We start from the raw sequence: 20305 nt of genomic DNA, 5'->3' as shown, positions 1-20305 counted from the left end.
TGTCCACATTTTTTGGCCAGGGTAATGGGAGGAGTTTCCAGTAAGGCTGGTGAATTCGGGGACCCAGCCTTACAGGAGAGGTCCCTGCAATGGCTATCGCCCTCAAGGGGAAACAATCCAGGGACCTGGCATGGGTTTTTGAGAAGGAGCAGAGGAAGCATTCAGCTCCACAGCTCATGGAGGACTGGAATTAGAGGAAGTTGACAGAAAGGAATTTGCTGAGGATACCAAGGAAGTCCTTTGAAACTGTCTGAAGAAAAGCTGTGGAGTAAAGGATTCAGAGTTACTAGACTTAAGGAGAGATGGCATCCAGTAGTCTGAGAGTACATGATGTAACTGAAGCTTATGTGGGAACGGAGGGGAAGGTGATGTACCCTAGTTGATTGTGTAATTGGGATACTGTCAATCCAGGATTGAGACTATAAAGAAGAATGTGAGAAACAATAGTAACAGAGAGTATGATGGCACATAGGATGGTAAGGCCCTTCTACTCTGCCCAATTTAATTCCTGTTGCAATGTCATAAACACCCACTGATCTCTGGTTTTCCCTTCACTTCTTCACATGTAGGGATCCTCTGTGCTTATCTTAGTCCTTCTTAAATTTGTGCTACCATTTTGGTCTCCACCAGCATAACTGGGAGGCCAAGGTGGGATTATGAACAGTTGTGCAGGACAGGAAAACAGGAGCACTAATGCAACAGAATGGGTCAAACATATTGTTACAGAACTATATCATCATTATTGACATGGCATTGAATGAATTGCTGGACTGGACAGAAGGCTGCATGTTTTATGCCAGTGTTTTCCACCATTTTCATGGCCAAAATATCATGTAATAATATAGAAAAAGCCTTAAAGGGCAAATACGATGTAATAACCAATACAAAAAAAGACGTATCCACCAATAATCACAATAGTAATTTAAGGGACCATCATATAAACCCCATACTTTGATATCTTTTAGAGCCTTATGTCAGGCTCTATCGATAGATCAGAGGGATACACTTTTAATCATCGGTCCAATTTTTTAAATATTTTTTAAAGCATTTTAGCAAAACATTTTAAGTATTAAAAAAGTGCACTACTTCCCCATTTTTTTAATTCATGCCCTTAGGGCATAAATTAAGGCTCTAAAAGATATCAAAGTATGGGGTTTATATGATGGTCCCTTAAATTACTATTGTGATTATTGGTGGATAAGTCTTTTTCTTTTTGTATCAAAAATATCGTGTGGCACACCAGCCTCCAGAGATCAGGCAGTGGAGAACTAGGAAAGCACTGAAATCCATCCAGCTTCTTCCAAATTTTAAAACAAAGGGAGAGAGGGGCCAAAGACACATCCGAACCTGTCATCATGCACCAGCTCCATCTACATACAAATCCAGGAGGAGGAAGTGGGTGTGGGGTTGGCAGCCAGCTCACTTAACTTTGGCTGCCACGTGCCAGAGATTCTTCACTGCTGCTGCTCCCACATCCAGGGCTCGGTGCATGCTCTCCCTGTCTTACTCAACCTGGGGTTAAGAGGGAGACTGGAAAGACTGTGTGCAAGTGCCCTGAGATATACCTGCTACCTGGAACTACCACACTCCAGGGTTCATGCTGCAGCTGGGAAGAAGGGGCATGCATGGTAACATATGTAATCAGAAATGAGTTTCTACAAGTTTAAGATTCACCACTGGTGTGTCTCTTGTTGCTATGAGGTGCTGAGAGCAGTGCACAAATGCTGGCCTGCATTTGGGCATCAGACAGTACTGACTGTTCCCTGGCATGCCTGATCAGGTCTGAAGGCAGACCAGTGTGCCCTGATACACTGGTTGGGAAACACAAATATAAGCCAGTGTGAGATACGTTGCTGGTTGATGATGGCACTCCAGCAGTGGAAAGGGTGATATCATCATGAGACATTTATCAGCTTGGACTGGGGCTGTCCTGTCCTGAGAGTGTGCTACAAGGGCTGGGCATAGGCATAGCAGAACCATAAGCAGTTCATTCTGGCCTACTCAAAGGCACACGTCTGTATTATTATTATAATAAGCTAATTTTGCCAAGGTAAACCCAGGATTCAGGAACTTTCTAATTTTTCTGCAGCTTTAAAATCAGGTACAAATTTAGATTGTGATCCTCCTGGGGACAGGGAAATACATACAATACCTGAATGCAATCCATTTTGAAATGTATGAAAGGTGGAATATAAAGCAAATAAATAAATAATGATGAGCCAATATCTCTTCAGTTTGCACACAATTCCACTTTTAGCAGTGCTGGTTTCTTTGCAGAACTCTGTACTTCTACAAATGCTTTCATGAGCAATAAATTCCCGGGAATCAGAGTGTTCAGTTAGTGCATGTTTCATTAGCCATCTTTTACCTACTACCCAGCAGTGCATGATAGTGCTATACATATCTTGCTCCAACTAGTAGTATGTATAGGAGGGGTAGATGTTATGTAGGTTGTAATGCAGTGTGAATAATGTAGACGATTAGGAACTGGACACAATATGAAAAACTAGACTGCTAGTTGATGTGATCATACACATTTTACCAAGGGTTCTATGCCAGGCCTTCACGCAATGGCTACTCCCGGGAGTTAAATGAGAAAACGTTGCACTGTTGGCAGGAACAGCAGCAGCATTCTGTGCATCCTGCCCCCTCGCCCTGCCAACTTGCGATGGACTTCATTGATTACAGCAAAAATGAAGGGAGCTTCATAGAGACTATGGAATGCCTCCCTGTGCAGCAGGCAGAACGTGAAGCTGAAAGCCAGCGGCAACCTTGCATGGGGAAAGAATTCTAGAGGTAAGCAAAGCGGGAAAAGCGAGGAGATAAAAGCCAGCACAGGAAAGAAATTGGGGCCATGGACACCAGAAGCCAATGCAGAGCATAGGGTACAGGATGCAATCTAGCTAGAAATGAAAGCTGAAAATGTACATTAGACCTATTTATTTTATAGGAATCTCTTTCCACCAATTTATTCCCTTCTGTACCAACAGGAAAATTCTTTTGAGCATGCTGCAGAACCCACTAACTAAACTGATTTTTATATACATATAGAGTACGTTGCTCATTGGGCCAGAGCAAGCTGGGCGCACTACAGTCAGTCCTCACAGTCCCCATGAGAGAAGGGGGTCTGAGAATCAAGTGAGCAATGTGTACTGATTAGGGCAATGCAATACAATCCAACTATATTGCCTCGGCCTCTGAACCTGTGAGCTCTCAAAAGCTGAGCAGCCTCAGTCTTGCCCGGTGCTTGAATGAGAGACCTAACAAAAATGCTGGAAGCTGCATGGAATGGCACTGATGACCCAGAAGAGAGCACCCATCCTCCCCCTCACACTTAGTAGTCAGTACTGAAGCAAGATCCCAGGAAGTGGGGACAATACGTGGCTTAGGGGGCCCCAGCTTGTGGACAAACCATGAAAATTAGGCTCTGTAGACATTAAAGATCTCAGGGCACTTCTTGAAAAAAAACAACCCACTATCATGGTTAAATTTCAACCTGACAAATTTCCCCTTCGGAAAGAGCCATTATTAGGCTCAGAAAAAAAAGGCCTGCCCTATTCTGCTGTATCTAAGCACACTAAATGAAGGGTACAGTGCTTTGGATAAAGGCATTATATAAATAACATAATGATCGCCATATAAGTGAGTGGAACAAGTAAAAGCAGGAGGAGAGCTTTAGGAGATATTGTTGGAGTAAAAGCTGGAGGTTTCAGACATGGTTTTTGAGGCGCTACGGGAGGAGCCGTTGGAGGTGAGGTCTAGAGAGAGGCGCTTCATCTTGGCGTGGCCGTCTTCCCCGTCTTCGTCGTTGGCCGTCAGGACAGATGACACGGTGGTCTCCATGCGGCTCACTTTGTACATGCTGCTCTGGGTCTGCAGGTAGCGCGTCGACTTCAGTTCCAGCCCCTCGTATTCCCCGGCATGGATGAACGGGCACCACTGGAAAACATGCTTAAAACCAATCCGGAATCTAAGGGGGAAAAGCAAAGAAGAGAAGGGCCATGCTCAGTTGCTGTAGGTGAAATTGGTGGGGCAGGGCGTGATAGCACACAGTGCTGACTGACCACAATATCAGTGGCAAACTGAGGTGTCTATGGCACCCGGGAGCCAATGCATTTATGCACCTCCCCTGGGATCCCACCCCCCACCCTTTTTGTAGTTAATGCTTAAGGTCACAGAAAGTTACACTAATACAGACCCCCTCCCCAATGAACTGCCAGACATTTATGAACTGCTAATAGGGCAAAAGCTTCCCTGCATCCAGTGACAGTGATGAGAAAAGGGGATCACTTGCGCTACTAGGGTGAAGGCTGACTTCAACCCAGAAGCTCCTAGTTGATCACCCTGTAGGGATGCACATGCAAAACAAAATTGCCACCCTCCAGCTGGTAAGGAAACATAGAAAATCCTGCTCAGCTACTGGTGCCACCGAGGTCGGCAGAGAGGACTGGAATTTGAAAAGACTGGAGAATAGGTAATGCAGAGGGATGTCCTTGAAATAAGTGAGAAAGGAGACCCACCAGTCTCTCTGAGGGAGCACACGGGCTCAATTATTAGACTGGTCACAACTAGGCAGAACTAGATATGCTACAATAGGTTTGTACCAATAAATCAGTACTCAGACAAGATGGATTTTTTTTTTTTTTTAGTTCATGTCTGCATCACTGAAAACAGAAGCAGTGATATTTTTTTTTTTTTCAAAAAACAAGGAAACCTCAGTTTATTGCTCTATATTATTAATCTGTTAAGGCTTATATCAAGGCCTGCACAAGCCACCAGCAACAAAGTTATTTTGGGGGCTTCTTTTAACCCAGTACAAAACCTCTAGATGACAACCGCAAAGAAACGTCAACAGAACCTCCACTGAGCCACACAGTCATAACTCCCAGAAGACATGCTTTCATGCCCCACCAGCAGCCTCTCTTCTAAGGATTCAATGCTGTCAGAATTTTATTGAAAAACATCTGTAGTACTAACGTCCTGCTGCCTTTATCTCATTGCATTAATCACACTCCTGGTTGCATAACTGCAGTGCACTGCTGATGTGGTGTTCACAGCCTTGTAGTACTGATCCTTTTCCAGCAACAGCAGCTTGCAGTTGCAGCTTTTTAACTTAGCAGTTCAGATTTAAAAGGGAAGCCACATCTCCCCACCAAACAGGCATCCAACCCTATGAGTTATAACCATAGGTGACACTGCATTGCTCACATTTAAAATGCTACTTTTTGAGCTTTGATTTCAGCATACTTATCTATAACACTTTCAGTGCTATCTTTGTTTCACTTAGTAATGTACTCCTGTTTGTTTTTCAAAATTAACTCTCCACCACCTCTCTCCAGATAACAAAATAAATTGTACATGGAACATAAATAATATAATACTAGAAATTTCAATAAATTGCCACTTATTCAGCTAAGTGGCACTGAATATCAGCTTCACATAGATCCAATAAAAGCTATCACAGCCTGCCAAGAATAGAATTTTCTGAAGAAGCCAAATCTGTCATAACAGAATAGCACTAACTCCCAGTACAAACAGCAAAATCCCTACCCAGGAAAAAGCAGCAATGGAAATATTATTCCAGACCTTAGAAGGCCAATACAGCTCCTACTGAAAACAGAACCAACCAGACTGCTCCAGTTCCCTACACAGAAACTGCACACTAAGGAATACTTCAACCTCGATCACACATGCAGAACACAGACACACCTTCACCAAATACAGAATAAAGAAGCCATAAAGTATAAATAGAAAGGTTCAGGCAAAAATGAACTGGAAACCACAACAAGCAATGCAACAGAAACATCACCATGCCTCATAAAACATCAAACAAAACTATTAAGAAATCAATCATAATAGTAAAAACATATGGATTAGTTGGGGAGGGGGGTGGCACACAAACTTTGCCCTCTTTCTCTTATATATACACACGTTCATTCTCTCGTACATACATGCTCGCACTCTCTCACATGCTCACACACACACACACACATAATATAGTGCACTCAGACAAGCGCACTGCTTAACATACGCTTGGATGCGAGTCCAAAACTCCTTATGCAAAACGGGGATTAGCGCGTCCAAAAACCACATCCTAATCAGTGCATAGCTAATAGCGCTCATCAAATGTAAATTCATGTTGATGAGGCTATTAGCTATTACCCCCGAGGAAAAAAAAAAAATGTGCGCTCGACGTGTACATTTTTCCACTCGATAATTAATGCTTGCCCCAGAGCAGTCGTTAATTCTTGAGGAGCCCCTAAATTTAACAGAAAAGTAGAAAATACTGCTTTTCTGTTCCTTTTTTCCGTTCCTCTGACTTAATATTGTGGCGATATTAAGTCAGTGGAACAGAAAAAAGGAGTAAGAAAAAAAAAGTCGCTAGTGGTCAGGTTAGGGAAACGGACGCCCGGTTAAAGAGCATCCATTTTCCTAACCCACACTGACAGCCACCTGTCCTGGGCGTCCGCTGCCGAGGGAGGTGCTAGGGGTACACAATTTCCCCTAGTGCTTCCTTTTTACCGAATATTAAATCAGGCGCCCAGGAGAGGTGCATCGGTGTGCATTAGGAGAGCGCCTGTTTTCCATGCGCTGATATTGCATAGGACCTGATACACTCTTCTTCCCCTCCAGAACAAGTTGCGGCAGCCTCCACCATCAGCCCTCACAGCTGATGCAGCTATTCCTCTTTCCTCTCAGGGTGTGGGCCGATGCTCCTGCTCCATTTTTCTGGCCACATGGGCCAATGCTTCTCCTGATGCTTCCCTCTCACTCACCCAATCTATTTCTTTTCCTACTTCCCCCTCACTCATCCCCTCCCATCTCATCCCTTTCCCTCTCACCCATTCATCTTCCCTTTCCTTTCCTTCCTCTTCCTCTCACCCCCTTCCTCCTCCCTTTCCTTTCCTCCTCTCACCCATATCCTCTCTCCTTCCTTCCCCCTCACTCATTCCCCTTCCTTTTCCCTCCACCACTCCACCTCCTCCATTCCCTCTCACTCATCCCCTTCCTTCCCTTACTCAGCTCAGCTCCCCATTCTTTTATTTATTTGTTTATTTAGAATTTTTGTATACCGACATTCTTGATACAAATATCAAATCAGATCGGTTTCCATTATAACAGAACAGGTGCGGCTAAGGCGTTACATTATAACAAGGTGTCCGAACAATAGAACGTAACTGTTGTAACTGAATGAATCGAACAACGTTACTTGCCTTCACAGTAAGGGGAGAGGAAGGAAGAGAAGCAAGGGGAGATGAATAAGTGAGGGAGATGGGAAGAGAAATGGAGGGGAAGGGAGTGAACTCCCCCCTCCCCCTCCCTTTCACTGCCTTGCCTCAGCCTTTCACCTCTTCTGGCCTAGCGGCCCCTCTTCTGCATTGCCGTGCTTTTCTTCAGCCCGCAGGGATGGGAACCCTGCAGACATGTCGTCACTGCACCGCTACAGTTTTCTTCATTTCTACCAATGGGGAATGGGGACCCCGTGAACACTCCTCACCATGCCATCACGGTTTCAATGTGTGAGAGGAGACGGTCAAAGCATGAGACCTCCTCCTGATGTGCGAGACTTGGCATGTTTGCCCTGATCTTACAGCCCAGATGAGACCCTTGCTGCATTTCCTTAAGCTTGGTGCCCGGGCGCCTACCCCCGTCTCCCTCTGTATGCCCCTTCATGATACCATTTTATTTTTTATTGTCTACATACTTTAAGTTGACAAATGTGGCTTGGGTCAGCATGGATTACTATTTGAAAAATTGCTTGATAGTCTTTGTGAAAAGAGTTTGTGTTTTCAGTTCAGTTCCACTAGTGGGATAATACCTACCCACATTACAAAGAAAAACACAATCACATTGGGCTCTAATACTCTTGCTGATGGCAATCTCATCACTAAAACAATGGATTGAGTTAGCTTGTAAATTCATTTATCCTTTCATTTCTAGAAGTGGTCCTGGTAGCACAGAGTTGTGTCATATTGGTAAGGAAATGTATAGGAGAGACCTCAACTTCCATGGCTTATGCTGGACTTATTCTATGAAGACACATACCAGTTTTCAATATTTCCAAATCTCGCATTTTTTATAACCCTAAAGTATGACTTCATTGTTAGAGACAAAGCACTGATTTTCCTCAATGAAATCAAAAACAACCTGTGCAAAATTGCAACATATAAATTCATTAATCTTCACCATTCAGAAACTTAAATATTATACCAGTATTCTGACTGGATTATACGCCCTCCATTCAGACATTTTTATGCTATGTGTTCATGTACGTAATCCTTATTCACTATTAACTGGACTAAGACCACCAGCTGACTTCATGTAGGCCACTGAACCATCTTTGGAGATCAGAAATTGTTAATTAACTGACATGTCAGAATTAAACTGACGTTAAACAGTAGGCCCATGCATTACTACTATCCAAATCTATGAATTGTTATTTGACTTTGGGGAGGGGGGGGGGGGCAATGTGCCCTCCGTGATACAGTAAATGATTTCATTAAGGCCAATAACACATATAGAAGTTGTTACGCTTAGAGGTGGACCCTTGTCCTGGAGCAGTGGCGAATGGCTCCCTGGTAGGGACCAGGAAGCATCTGCCCCCAAGGGGTGGAGCACAGGAGGAGACAGAGGCTAGGATGAGCTTTACCACTGGAAGCCCGCGGTCCCCCCGGGTGGAGCCTGTAGGGACCCAGACCGCTTGGACTTAGGTGGGCCTCGCAGGGTCTCCCACAGAGGTAGTAGAGAGGCGTGCCCACGAGTAACAAGGGAGCTCAGTCGGTCACTAGGCTGTAGACTTTTTAAAATATATCTGAAGCAGAAAGCCTGTGAGGGAATCAGTTGGACCGTTAGATGATCGAGGGGTTAAAGGGGCACTTAGAGAAGATAAGGCCATCGTGGAAAGATTAAATGATTTCTTTTCTTCGGTGTTTACTGAAGAGGATGTTGGGGAGGTACCCGTACTGGAGAAGGTTTTCATGGGTAATGATTCAGATGGACTGAACCAAATCACGGTGAACCTAGAAGATGTGGTAGACCTGATTGACAAACTTAAGAGTAGTAAATCACCTGGATCGAATGGTATACACCCCAGAATTCTGAAGGAACTAAAAAATGAAATTTCAGACCTATTAGTAAAAATGTGTAACCTATCATTAAAATCATCCATTGTACCTGAAGACTGGAGGATAGCTAATGTAACCCCCATATTTAAAAAGGGCTCCAGGGGAGATCCGGGAAATTACAGACCGATTAGCCTGACTTCAGTGCCAGGAAAAATAGTGGAAAGTGTTCTAAACATCAAAATCACAGAACATATAGAAAGACATGGTTTAATGGAACAAAGTCAGCATGCCTTTACCCAAAGCAAGTCTTGCCTCACAAATCTGCTTCACTGTTTTGAAGGAGTTAATAAACATGTGGATAAAGGTGAACCAGTAGATGTAGTGTACTTGGATTTTCAGAAGGCATTTGACAAAGTTCCTCATGAGAGGCTTCTAGGAAAAGTAAAAAGTCATGGGATAGGTGGTGATGTCCTTTCGTGGATTACAAACTGGCTAAAAGATAGGAAACAGCGAGTAGGATTAAATGGACAATTTTCTCAGTGGAAGGGAGTGGGCAGTGGAGTGCCTCAGGGATCTGTACTGGGACCTTTACTTTTCAATATATTTATAAATGATCTGGAAAGAAATACGACGAGTGAGGTAATCAAATTTGCAGATGATACAAAATTGTTCAGAGTAGTTAAATCACAAGCAGATTGTGATAAATTGCAGGAAGACCTTGTGAGGCTGGAAAATTGGGCATCTAAATGGCAGATGAAATTTAATGTGGACAAGTGCAAGTTGATGCATATAGGGAAAAATAACCCATGCTATAGTTACACAATGTTAGGTTCCATATTAGGTGCTACTACCCAAGAAAGAGATCTAAGCGTCATAGTGGATAACACATTGAAATCGTCGGTTCAGTGTGCTGCGGCAGTCAAAAAAGCAAACAGAATGTTGGGAGTTATTAGAAAGGAAATGGTGAATAAAACGGAAAATGTCATAATGCCTCTGTATCGCTGCATGGTGAGACCGCACCTTGAATATTGTGTAGAATTCTGGTCGCCGCATCTCAAAAAAGATATAATTGCGATGGAGTAGGTACAGAGAAGGGCTACCAAAATGATAAAGGGAATGGAGCAGCTCCCCTATGAGGAAAGACTAAAGAGGTTAGGACTTTTCAGCTTGGAGAAGAGACGGCTGAGGGGGGATATGATAGAGGTGTTTAAAATCATGAGAGGTCTAGAACCAGTAGATGTGAATCGGTTTTTTACTCTTTCGGATAATTGAAAGACTAGGGGGCACTCCATGAAGTTAGCATGTGGCACTTTTAAAACTAATCGGAGAAAGTTCTTTTTCACACAACGCACAATTAAACTCTGGAATTTGTTGCCAGAGGATGTGGTTAGTGCAGTTATTATAGCTGTGTTTAAAAAAGGATTGGATAAGTTCTTGGATGAGAAGTCCATTACCTGCAATTAATTAAGTTGACTTAAATAATAACCACCGCTATTATTAGCAACGGTAACATGGAATAGACTTAGCTTTTGGGTACTTGCCAGGTTCTTATGGCCTGGATTGGCCACTGTTGGAAACAGGATGTTGGGTTTGATGGACCCTTGGTCTGACCCAGTATGGCATAATCCTATGTTCTTATGTTCTTAGGTCTGGAGAAGCAAGGAAGGCCAGTACAGTGTAGGTGATGACAAGGCAAGGGACAAAGCCAGAATTAGGAGACATGGTCAATGGCAGCCGGGGTCAGAATCCAAGGATCAGTCCTAGGAGTAGTCAACGAAGGGGGGTCAGGTTCCTGAGGTCAGACAAGGTCACAAGGCAGGCAGAGGTCAGGATCCAGGCAGCAAACAGAATGGTCAAGGAGCATGCTGAGGTCAATTCCAGAGAGACAGTCCGAGGGTACTACCTGGGGAGACAGGACGGACAGACGCTGGAACAGAAGGATGCTGGAACAGAAGGACTCTGGACAAGGCTGGAACAGTAGGACGCTGGAACACTAGGACACTGGAACAAGACTGTGAATGCGGAGGCAAACTAGTACACTTACAGTGCCGACCCGATTGCCAAGGCAAGGAAGTGCAGGCAGGAACTTTCTTATATCGTACATTCAATTAGGGCATGCTGCAGAGCTAGGACCCACCCCTGGCCACTGAGGACGCCGAACTCCGGCGTGAGGCCTGGTATGCAGTAGAAGGCCTGGCGACCGCCGCTGTGGGATGCCAAGGACTGGAGGAGCTCATGGCTGCCGCTGGGGAGGCCGACCTGTGACATGCAGAGGAGCTAGCGAGGAGAGCAGGCCCGTGCGTGGGCCAGGCTTGGACGGGCGCGCAACAGTACCCCCCCCCCCCCCTTCTAGGCCTCCCTCTACGCGGCTGTGGCTTTTCAGAATAGGTCCTGTGGAAAGTCCTGAGGAGCTCTTTATCAAGAATGTTGTGGGATGGTTACCATGAGTTCTCCTTGGCCCCATAACCCTCCCAGGCTAAGAGCTATTCTCATCTGCCTCGACGCCGATGGACGTCGAGGACCTCTCTTACCTGGAGTGACAAATCTGGTTCGGTGGAGATCCGCAGAGGTGAAGGATCTCTACAAGAGAGCCAGGAGAGGACCAAAGGCTTCAAAAGGGAGACATGGAATGTGTTGTGGATGCCCATGGCACGAGGTAGCTGAAGTTGATAAGACACTGCTCCCACTCTTCAAAGCACTGGAAACGGGCCGATGTACTTGGGAGCCAAACAATGAGAAGGGAGTCTCAACCTTATGCATCGGGTGCTTAACCACACCTTCTGACCAGGATGGAAGAGTGGAGCGGGGCATCTATGGACATAAGAAGTATGCTTAGAGCGCTCAGCGGACTGGGTAAGGTGTTCTTTGACTTGATTCCACACCTGGTGAATGGTGTGGGCCATGAATTGTGCGGCTGGAGAAGGAATAGTCAGAGGAACTGGAACTGGCAACCGAGGCTGTCATCCGAATACCACGGAGAACAGAGATACATCGGTGGCAGAAGCAACGTGGGTATTATGCAACAGCTCAGCCAAGGGTAACAGATCAGACCAGTTGTCCTGCTAGTCATTCACGTAGGAACAAAGGAATGTTTTCAAGGTCCGGTTGGTCCTTTCAGCTTGACCATTGACCTGTGGGTGAAAGGCCAACGTGAAATTCAAGGCAATGTTAAACTTTTTGCATAGAGAGCGCCAATACCTGGCGGCAAACTGTGGTCCTCGGTCAGATATAATTTCCTTTGGGAGTCCATGGAGATGGAAAAGCAAGCCCCGGGACGCGCGTAAATCCCGGGGCTTGCATGGAGGGGCGTGTCGGGGGGGCGAGTCAGGGGGGCATGCCGGCAGTGACGCGGCGTTTTGGGGGCATGTCGCGCGTGACGTGGCGTTTCGGGGGCGGTGGCGCGGGCGTGGTTTCGGCCCGGTGGCGTTCCGGGGCGTGGCCGCAGCCTCCGGACCAGCCCCCGGGACTGGAACTCGGAGCCAGGGCAGGCCCAGGATGACTGGATGTGTGCAACATTTTAACACATAGAAGGACATCTCCTCCTCGTGGAGAGTGCCCATGGTAATACAGACAGCCACTGTTCGATGGGTGATGAGCCCTGGAAGATGTTCTCCTTGAATGGAGGTGATGCGGGCACGGATCATCACCAAGTTGGATCTGAGGGGTGCATAGAATCTGGTACGCATCCAACCTGAAGATATCTGGAAAACTGCATTAAATACGAGGGATGGTAACTATGAATATACCATGATGCCCTTTGGGCTACGCAATGCCCCAGCAGTCTTTCAACGCCTTATGAACAAAATCCTCTGAGACCTCTTGTACTCATTCATAGTTGCATATCTTGATGACATCCTGATCTTTTCCAAAGACCTTGAATCCCATCGAGATCATGTTGGCATTCCAGTGGCAACACTGAGAGGAGAGGGTCACCTTGCTGGTGGCTGAAAGGAATCAGTAAGTTTTTGCTTGGGACATTGTCTTTTTTAAAAGTATTGGGGCAAAGTTAACTATTTGGGAATATTATTTAGTGTTTTTGTGTGTTTGTGCTTTTAATAGTCAGAAAGGCAGTGAATAAACAAGTTAGACTGTTTGTATTTTTAAATAGTCAGTCTATAAGGTAGCTAGTAAGCAGTAGGTACTGTGGTTTTTTTTAAAGTCTGCAGAACTGAGTGTTATACAGACTTTAAAAGAACTGAGTGTAGTTAATACAAACTGAGTGTTTGTATTAAAAAAAAAAACCCACAACCCCCGCCCCCCCCCAAAAAAAAAAAAAAAGTAGCCAGAAGCTAGAAATAAGCTAGGAGCAGTGTATACCTAAGAAAAGGTTGAATAGTTCAGCTCAGTTACTCACTTTAGAAAGGTGTTGAGGTAGTGTAATTGGGTTTGAATAGGTACCAACATTTGTTAATCAAGAGAGCAGTGAGTCACTCTGGCTGACTAACTGAAGTTAGACTGTATGTCGGGGAAGACTATAGTGATAGGAGTAGACTACCGTCCACTAGAGGTGTGCATCCGTTTTCCACGTATTTGTAATCCGCAACTTAATTTGTCCTATCTGTTAAATATGTGGGGAGGCGAAACGCATCACGACTCCCCACGTATTTAACAGATTTCTGTTTTATTCGGCCTCCTAAATAAAAATTTAAACCCCCCACCCTCCTGACCCCCCCAAGACTTACCAAAACTCCCTGGTGGTCCAGAGGGGAATCCAGAAGCCAACCCTGCATTCTCACACCCTCGTTTGCTGGTTTCATCACGGTGCCGATAGCCTGTGTCACAGGGGCTACCGGTGCCATTGGTCAGCCCCTGTCACATGGTCACTGGTGCCATCTTGTGCTCCTACCAAGTGACAGGGGCTGACCAATGGCACTGGTAGCCCCTGTGACATAGTATGGGCAAAGGCTATTGGCGCCATTTTGAGTCCTGGCATCGGCCGGCCGGCATGCAGGAGGTCACTCCCGGACCCCCGTTGGACCCACAGGGACTTTTGGCCAGCTTGGGGGGGCCACCTGACCCCCACAAGACTTGCCAAAAGTCCAGCGGGGGTCCGGGAGCGACCTCCTGCACGCCGGCCGTCCGATGCCAATACTCAAAATGGCGCCGATCGCCTTTTCCCTCACTATGTCACACATAGTGAGGGCAAAGGCAATCGGCGCCATTTTGAGACGCAAAGTGATCGCGTCTCAAAATGGTGTAGGAGAGCGGGAAGCCTTAACTTCTAGGCACCTTTGCCGGAGTCGATGGTCGATCTTCCCGGTGAGGGAAATCAGGTCCTCTAGAGAAGATGGCTTGCAGACATTCTTCTTGCCACCCGAGCTCAGTAGCCAGGGTCCTGAATTCCATCATATACTCAGAGAGGATATGTGACCCTTGACGGAGGTGAAGTAGATTATGGCTGGCTACAGCTTGGCAGCCTGGGTCTCCAAAGGTCTGCTTAAAGAGAGAAACAAACTAGGAAAGCTTGGAAAGCATGGGATCAGAGCGTTCCCATAATGGAGAGGCCCATGCAAGAACCTTCCCTTCTAGGCAGGAAAGGATGAAGGTCACTTTAGTGGTTTCTTTCAAAAACAAGGAGGGTTGCAGTGCAAATTGCATGAAGCACTGATTGAGGAAGCCACGACAGGAGCGTGGGTCCCCGTTGTATCGAGGAGGTGCAGGGAGTGCCAACGATGGTTTGGGTAGCATAGAGGCCGATAGGCCCATGAGATTAGCTAGAGCTGTAACTTGCAGCTGGGAACGAAGCTCTTCCACTGAAGAGGCTAGCGATTCCAAAGCCCTGCGATGTTCTTGGACTGTGGCAGCCAAACCTGGTAGGGCCTTGGAAGAGGGAGACTCCTCCGAGTCCATGGCCTTGGCAACCTGTTCTGCTTGGAGGTGGACCCTTGTCCTAGAGCAGTGGAGAACGGCTCCCTGGTAGGGACCAGGAAGCACCTACCCCTGGGGGCGAGGCACAGGAGGAGACAGAGGCTAGGATGAGCTTCACCACTGGAAGCCCGCGGTCCCCCCGGGTGGAGCCCATAGGGACCAGGGCCACTTGGACTTAGGTGGGCCTCACAGGGTCTTCTGGAGAGGTAGTAGAGAGGCGTGCCCACGAGCAGCAAGGGAGCGCAGTTGGTCACTAGGCTGTAGTGCAAGAAAGGCCAATTCAGTGAGGTCACAAGGCAGGCAGAGGTCAGGATCCAGGCAGCAAACAGAATGGTCAAGGAGCAGGTCATGGTCAGTACCAGAGAGACAGTCCGAGGGTACTACCTGGGGAGACAGGACGGACAGATGCTGGAACAGAAGGACGCTGGACAAGGCTGGAACAGTAGGAGGCTGGAACAAGGATGGAACAAGACTGGAACAAGACTGTGAACGCGGCAAACTAGTACACTAGGAGGCAAACTAATACACTAGGAGGCAAACTAGTAAACTTACAGTGCCGACCCGATTTCCTAGGCAAGGAAATGCAGGCAGGAACTTCCTTATATCGTACGTTCAATCAAGGCGCGCCACGGAGCTAGGACCCGCCCCTGGCCCTACAAAAGGATGGGCGATCTGCGCAGACATGCGTAGGGGCGTGGCCAACGCCACTGAGGACGCCGAACTCCAGCATGAGGCCTGGTATGCAGTGGAAGGCCCAGCGACCGCCACCGCAGGACACCGAGGCCTGGAGAAGCTCGCAGCTGCCATTGGGGAGGCTGACCCGTGACCTGCAGAGGAGCTAGCGAGGTGAGCAGGCCCATGTGCGGGCCGGGCATGCAACAGAAGTGAGAGGCTCTGCATCCAAGTGCCAAGTCACTGAGCTACCTACATCTGTCAGATCTCAGTCCACAAATGTATTCCAAGTCACCCTAGCAGCTGTCATAAACTCTATTTGTGCAGTCATTTTCCTGCTAATAGCTGAGAACAGGGACATACAGGTACTTCATCAACAACACACTTTTGAGAACACATAATGCAATCAATTATTTTGGAAAGCTGAATTTTCAATGCACTTATGCTTGGAATCTTTCTTCGATATCACAGACACCAAAAATGTTCTTCATGTGCCTAATCCCTTTAGCCATCCCATAAAATTCTCTGCTGCAAGTGATCCAAAAATAATTGCTCCTTCATGCCTTCTGTGAAATCCTTGATCTCTCACAACAAATTATCAACTGGCTAAAGTGCCATCAACTACATGCTTTGTAATCTAATACTTTGATCCATCACACAGCCATCTATTGCTGAATGACCTGATAGCATGCTCCTTGAACCTGCAGTGCACAAAAGCTTCCCACCAGCTGTAATGTCATTGCACTATGATATCCACTTGATATCTGCTCATCTCTTACAAATGGAAATTGTGTTTACTCTCTTAGTTTCTGCTCTGTCAGACTTCTATCTCCTTACTTATTGGCACCAGCTGGTCCACTGCTCATATGCAGGGAGAAACATCCGTAGCCCACCAATCCTTTTTTACCGATTAGCAGTTGACAGACACATGAAGGATAACTTTAAAACATGTGCGAGCTCACCCATATACACAGCTATATGGATGCACATACACATTTTTTTTTTAACTTAGGTGTTTTATATACCGTTGTCTTTAATACTTTATGCTTTCAGTATCGCAATCTAAAAGGGGCAAGTAGCCTTTATTGTAATGTTCTCCACCTAGGGCCAGTGGCCTTGAATGCTTAAGAGCTTAATTTTAAAGGGTCAGCGGCCCTGCATTTCATCATGTGTGTTTTAAGGGCCAGCGGCCTATAATGTTTAATATCTCCAGTGGCCTTTTAATGTGCTATGCCTAATATCTCAATTTTAAGGGGCCAGCGGCCATTTCATGTGTATACTGAGGGCCAGTGGCCTTGAATGCTTAAGAGCTCAATTTTAAAGGGTCAGCGGCCCTGCATTTCATCATGTGGGTTTTAAGGGCCAGCGGCCTGTAATGTTTAATATCTCCAGTGGCCTTTTAATGTGCTATGCCAAATATCTCAATTTTAAGGGGCCAGCGGCCATTTGATGTTTATACCGAGGGCCAGTGGCCTTGAATTCTTAATTTATCAATTTTAAAGGGTCAGCGGCCCTACATTTAATCATGTGTGTTTTAAGGGACAATGGCCTTTTAATGTTCAATATCTCCAGTGGGCTTTAATGTTCTATGCCTAATATCTCAATTTTAAGGGACCAGTGGCCATTTAGTGTTTTACCGAGGGCCAGCGGCCTTGAATGCCTAATTTATCAATTTTAAAGGGTCAGCGGCCCTGCATTTAATCATGTGTGTTTTAAGGGCCATCGACCTTTTAATGTTTAATATCTCAATTTCTAGGGCCAGCGGCCCATCCTGTTTGGTGTTTTGTCATGTTTGTCCAAGGGCCAGTGGCAATTATGTTGCAGCCAGCTGGCCAGGTGGTTGGAGGTCCAATAAAACAAATCGGAAGGCGGTCCCACGTAGCCAAGGCAAACAAACAAAATGAGACAACCTTATACCGTGGAAAGATTTATTATATTTCACAAAGCCCGACTCCGGCCGAGTTTCGCCAATTTAGGCTGCATCAGGGGCTACAAATAATTTTTATTTTAAACATTGATAATTAAAAAACTGTCTATATCCTTTTGAACATTAACAATAAAGAAACATCATATCTATCTTAAAAAATGTTCAAATAGAACTATAGGAGTAAATCCTAATTTATTCTAAAATCGGAAGTTATAAAATTCATTATAACAGATATCTAATATTCTTATCAGTTAAAAACTATAATCAAAGAATCATTATAAATATAAACCTCAAAAATTTTTTTTAAATTCCCTTCTTCATAAAAATCCATTATACATATATGTGACCTTCTGTCAGAAAACCCTTTAAAATTCAAGGCAATATTGATAAATAGCAAAAAGACACTTCCAAAGATTGTTTCCTATAATTATCACCACTTCTCAATTTATCAACGTGTCACTCTCAAAATCATGTTAATACAAATCAAATGGTACATTGATGCTTCTAGATCTAAAATTAAAAACATTATAATGCTAAAATCTTTTAACAACCACCAAATAGCTTAATCAATTGTAACACTAAGAAAAAATTTTGTAACATTAAGAAAAATATTTAAAAAAATATATATTCTTAATCTCTAACATATAAAAACTTCATACTCCCATTTTATATAAGGAAAAATCTGTCTCTGTTTTTAGCGTTCATTTTCAAAAAAAACGCGGGAAAACAAATCTGACGTCAAACCCTCATCAATTCTAACTAACTTTATTAGATCGATTCTGACTCAACATAAATAATAAAAAACGATTAATATAGAGCAAGAAACGTCCCTCTAATATTCTCTTAGGCACTATTTTATACTAATATCTACTAAAATTAAATCATATATACTAAAACTACCACTCTAATTAATTTCTAATAATTAAAGTCATCAAAGAGATTCCAATATTGCCATACGGGCCATCTGACAAAGGAATGTATTGAATTGTTCCAAATGTTATTAATAAAAAGACATCACATCCATATCAATGTTTAAAATAAAAAATGTTAATTTTATTTGTAGCCCCTGATGCAGCCTAAATTGGCGAAACTCGGCCGGAGTCGGGCTTTGTGAAATATAATAAATCTTTCCACGGTATAAGGTTGTCTCATTTTGTTTGTTTGCAGGTGGTTGGAGGCCAGGTTGAGTGGCAGCACATGTTGGCGGCCATTTTGGGGCCTGCTCATGTTGGCAGACATGCTGACGTGGGAGTACAATTATGATGCAGCCAGCTGGCCAGGTGGTTGGGAGGCCAGTTTGAGTGCAGCACATGTGGACGGCCATGTCGGTGACAGCTCATGTTGGGGGGGGCAACACATGTTGGCGGCCATGTTGGGGGGGGGGGGCAGCACATGGCGTCGGCCATGTAGACTGTACTTGTGGCACTGGTAACAACCGGGTCATCATTATAAAAAAAAAAAAAAATTGTTTCTGATTAACCCATCTCGGCGAGGAACATCAACAGCGCCACGCAATAGAAGCACTAAAACACATCAGCCTTCGGCTGTAGCGGGAAAGAAAAGGTGCGCTGTTGTTCCAAGCTAGGATTCCGTTGGACCTTGCTATGCTGAGGCGTTGGCAGCATCGGCAACATCAGCACATAGGGAAGCTCCCACGGCCCCGGGTGCGTCAGCTGCAGTCCCCCAACCTTCGGCCCACCAGGGTGTCAGAGGAGGTTTTATGCGGGGTCACATCTCTGTCTCACAGCGTTTCACCGCAATTAAGGAGAAGATTTGGAAGCGTGAATTTTTTATATATTTTCTTTACTGCTTCTGGATGTGGAAGCCGAACCTGAAAAAGAGGGAACGGACGAAGTAAAAGACGGGCCAAAGTCGTCAGGCACATTCATAACTGGGTTAAGCATTCCACATTTTCAGGAGTGTAATTGTGGAGCATAAGCCTGAGTAGTCCCTTTTCCTGACCAGGTACCTCGACACCATTATGACAGCCCAGAGACGGGGGAGATGGGCCCGGCTGAACTATGATGTTCGCTTTCGAAAAACCTTGTCCCATAATCCTTCCATCTCTTGGAAACATAGATTAATAGACCTATGGTTGGACGAGATGGCAATCCGGAAGCCCTCATGGGTGGATAGATCGGTCTCATTCTCCGGGCGTACCAGAGCAGGAGCCTTTCAAAGCTCAGGAAGATGTGACACGTGCAGGCTGTTCAACGCTGGCCTCTGCACGTGGACTAATTGCTAGTTTAAACACACTTGCTCGTCCTGCGGTTTTGGTTCCCACCCGGCCACACAATGCCGCGGTGCCAGAGTTCGTAGGCAGCTGCAGGAGCCGCTGGGGGGACGCCAGGCTGACTTCACGAGCTCCAACGTTGAAGCGATGCACCCCTGGCTTGGCTTATCCGATACCCCTTTCCAGAAAGGGCTAGGCAGATTAGTAACGGTTTCACTTATGGTTTTAGGATCCCGAGTCAAATTATTGCCCCTCTAACCCCGGATCCCCCACCTCGCAATGCTCAGTCTCTATCTTTACATGAGGAGGAAGCTGAGAAGAAAGTTCAATCTGAATTGGCGATTAGCAGGATGGCGGGCCCCTTTTTTACCTCACCCGCCCTTCAGGAATTTAGTCTTATCCCCCCTGAGTATGGTTCCTAAAAAAGAGTCGGTTCAATATAGACTCATTCAGAACCTCTCCTTTCCTCCTGGCAATTTGATGAATGATCAAATTGACCCTCATGTATGCTCGGTGTCATACTCTTCGTTCAACTCTGCT

The 20305-nt window shown here is 45.5% G+C and overlaps 1 protein-coding gene across 1 annotated transcript in view; it reads right to left on the bottom strand.

Moving 5' to 3' along the window:
- Nucleotides 1-2398: 2398 nt before the first annotated feature.
- LOC115092830 (substance-P receptor-like) overlaps nucleotides 2399-20305 on the bottom strand; it is a 314839-nt gene continuing 296932 nt past the window's right edge. The window contains exon 6 of the mRNA XM_029604162.1: nucleotides 2399-3970. Coding sequence (XP_029460022.1) covers nucleotides 3676-3970 — 295 coding nt within the window. The 3' untranslated portion in view covers nucleotides 2399-3675. The remainder of the gene's footprint in view (nucleotides 3971-20305) is intronic.

Source organism: Rhinatrema bivittatum, chromosome 5 (assembly GCF_901001135.1).
Source record: "Rhinatrema bivittatum chromosome 5, aRhiBiv1.1, whole genome shotgun sequence".
Taxonomy (NCBI): domain Eukaryota; kingdom Metazoa; phylum Chordata; class Amphibia; order Gymnophiona; family Rhinatrematidae; genus Rhinatrema; species Rhinatrema bivittatum.
The sequence above is the reverse complement of the archived record's forward strand: the minus strand, read 5'-3'. Positions and strand labels throughout refer to the sequence as shown.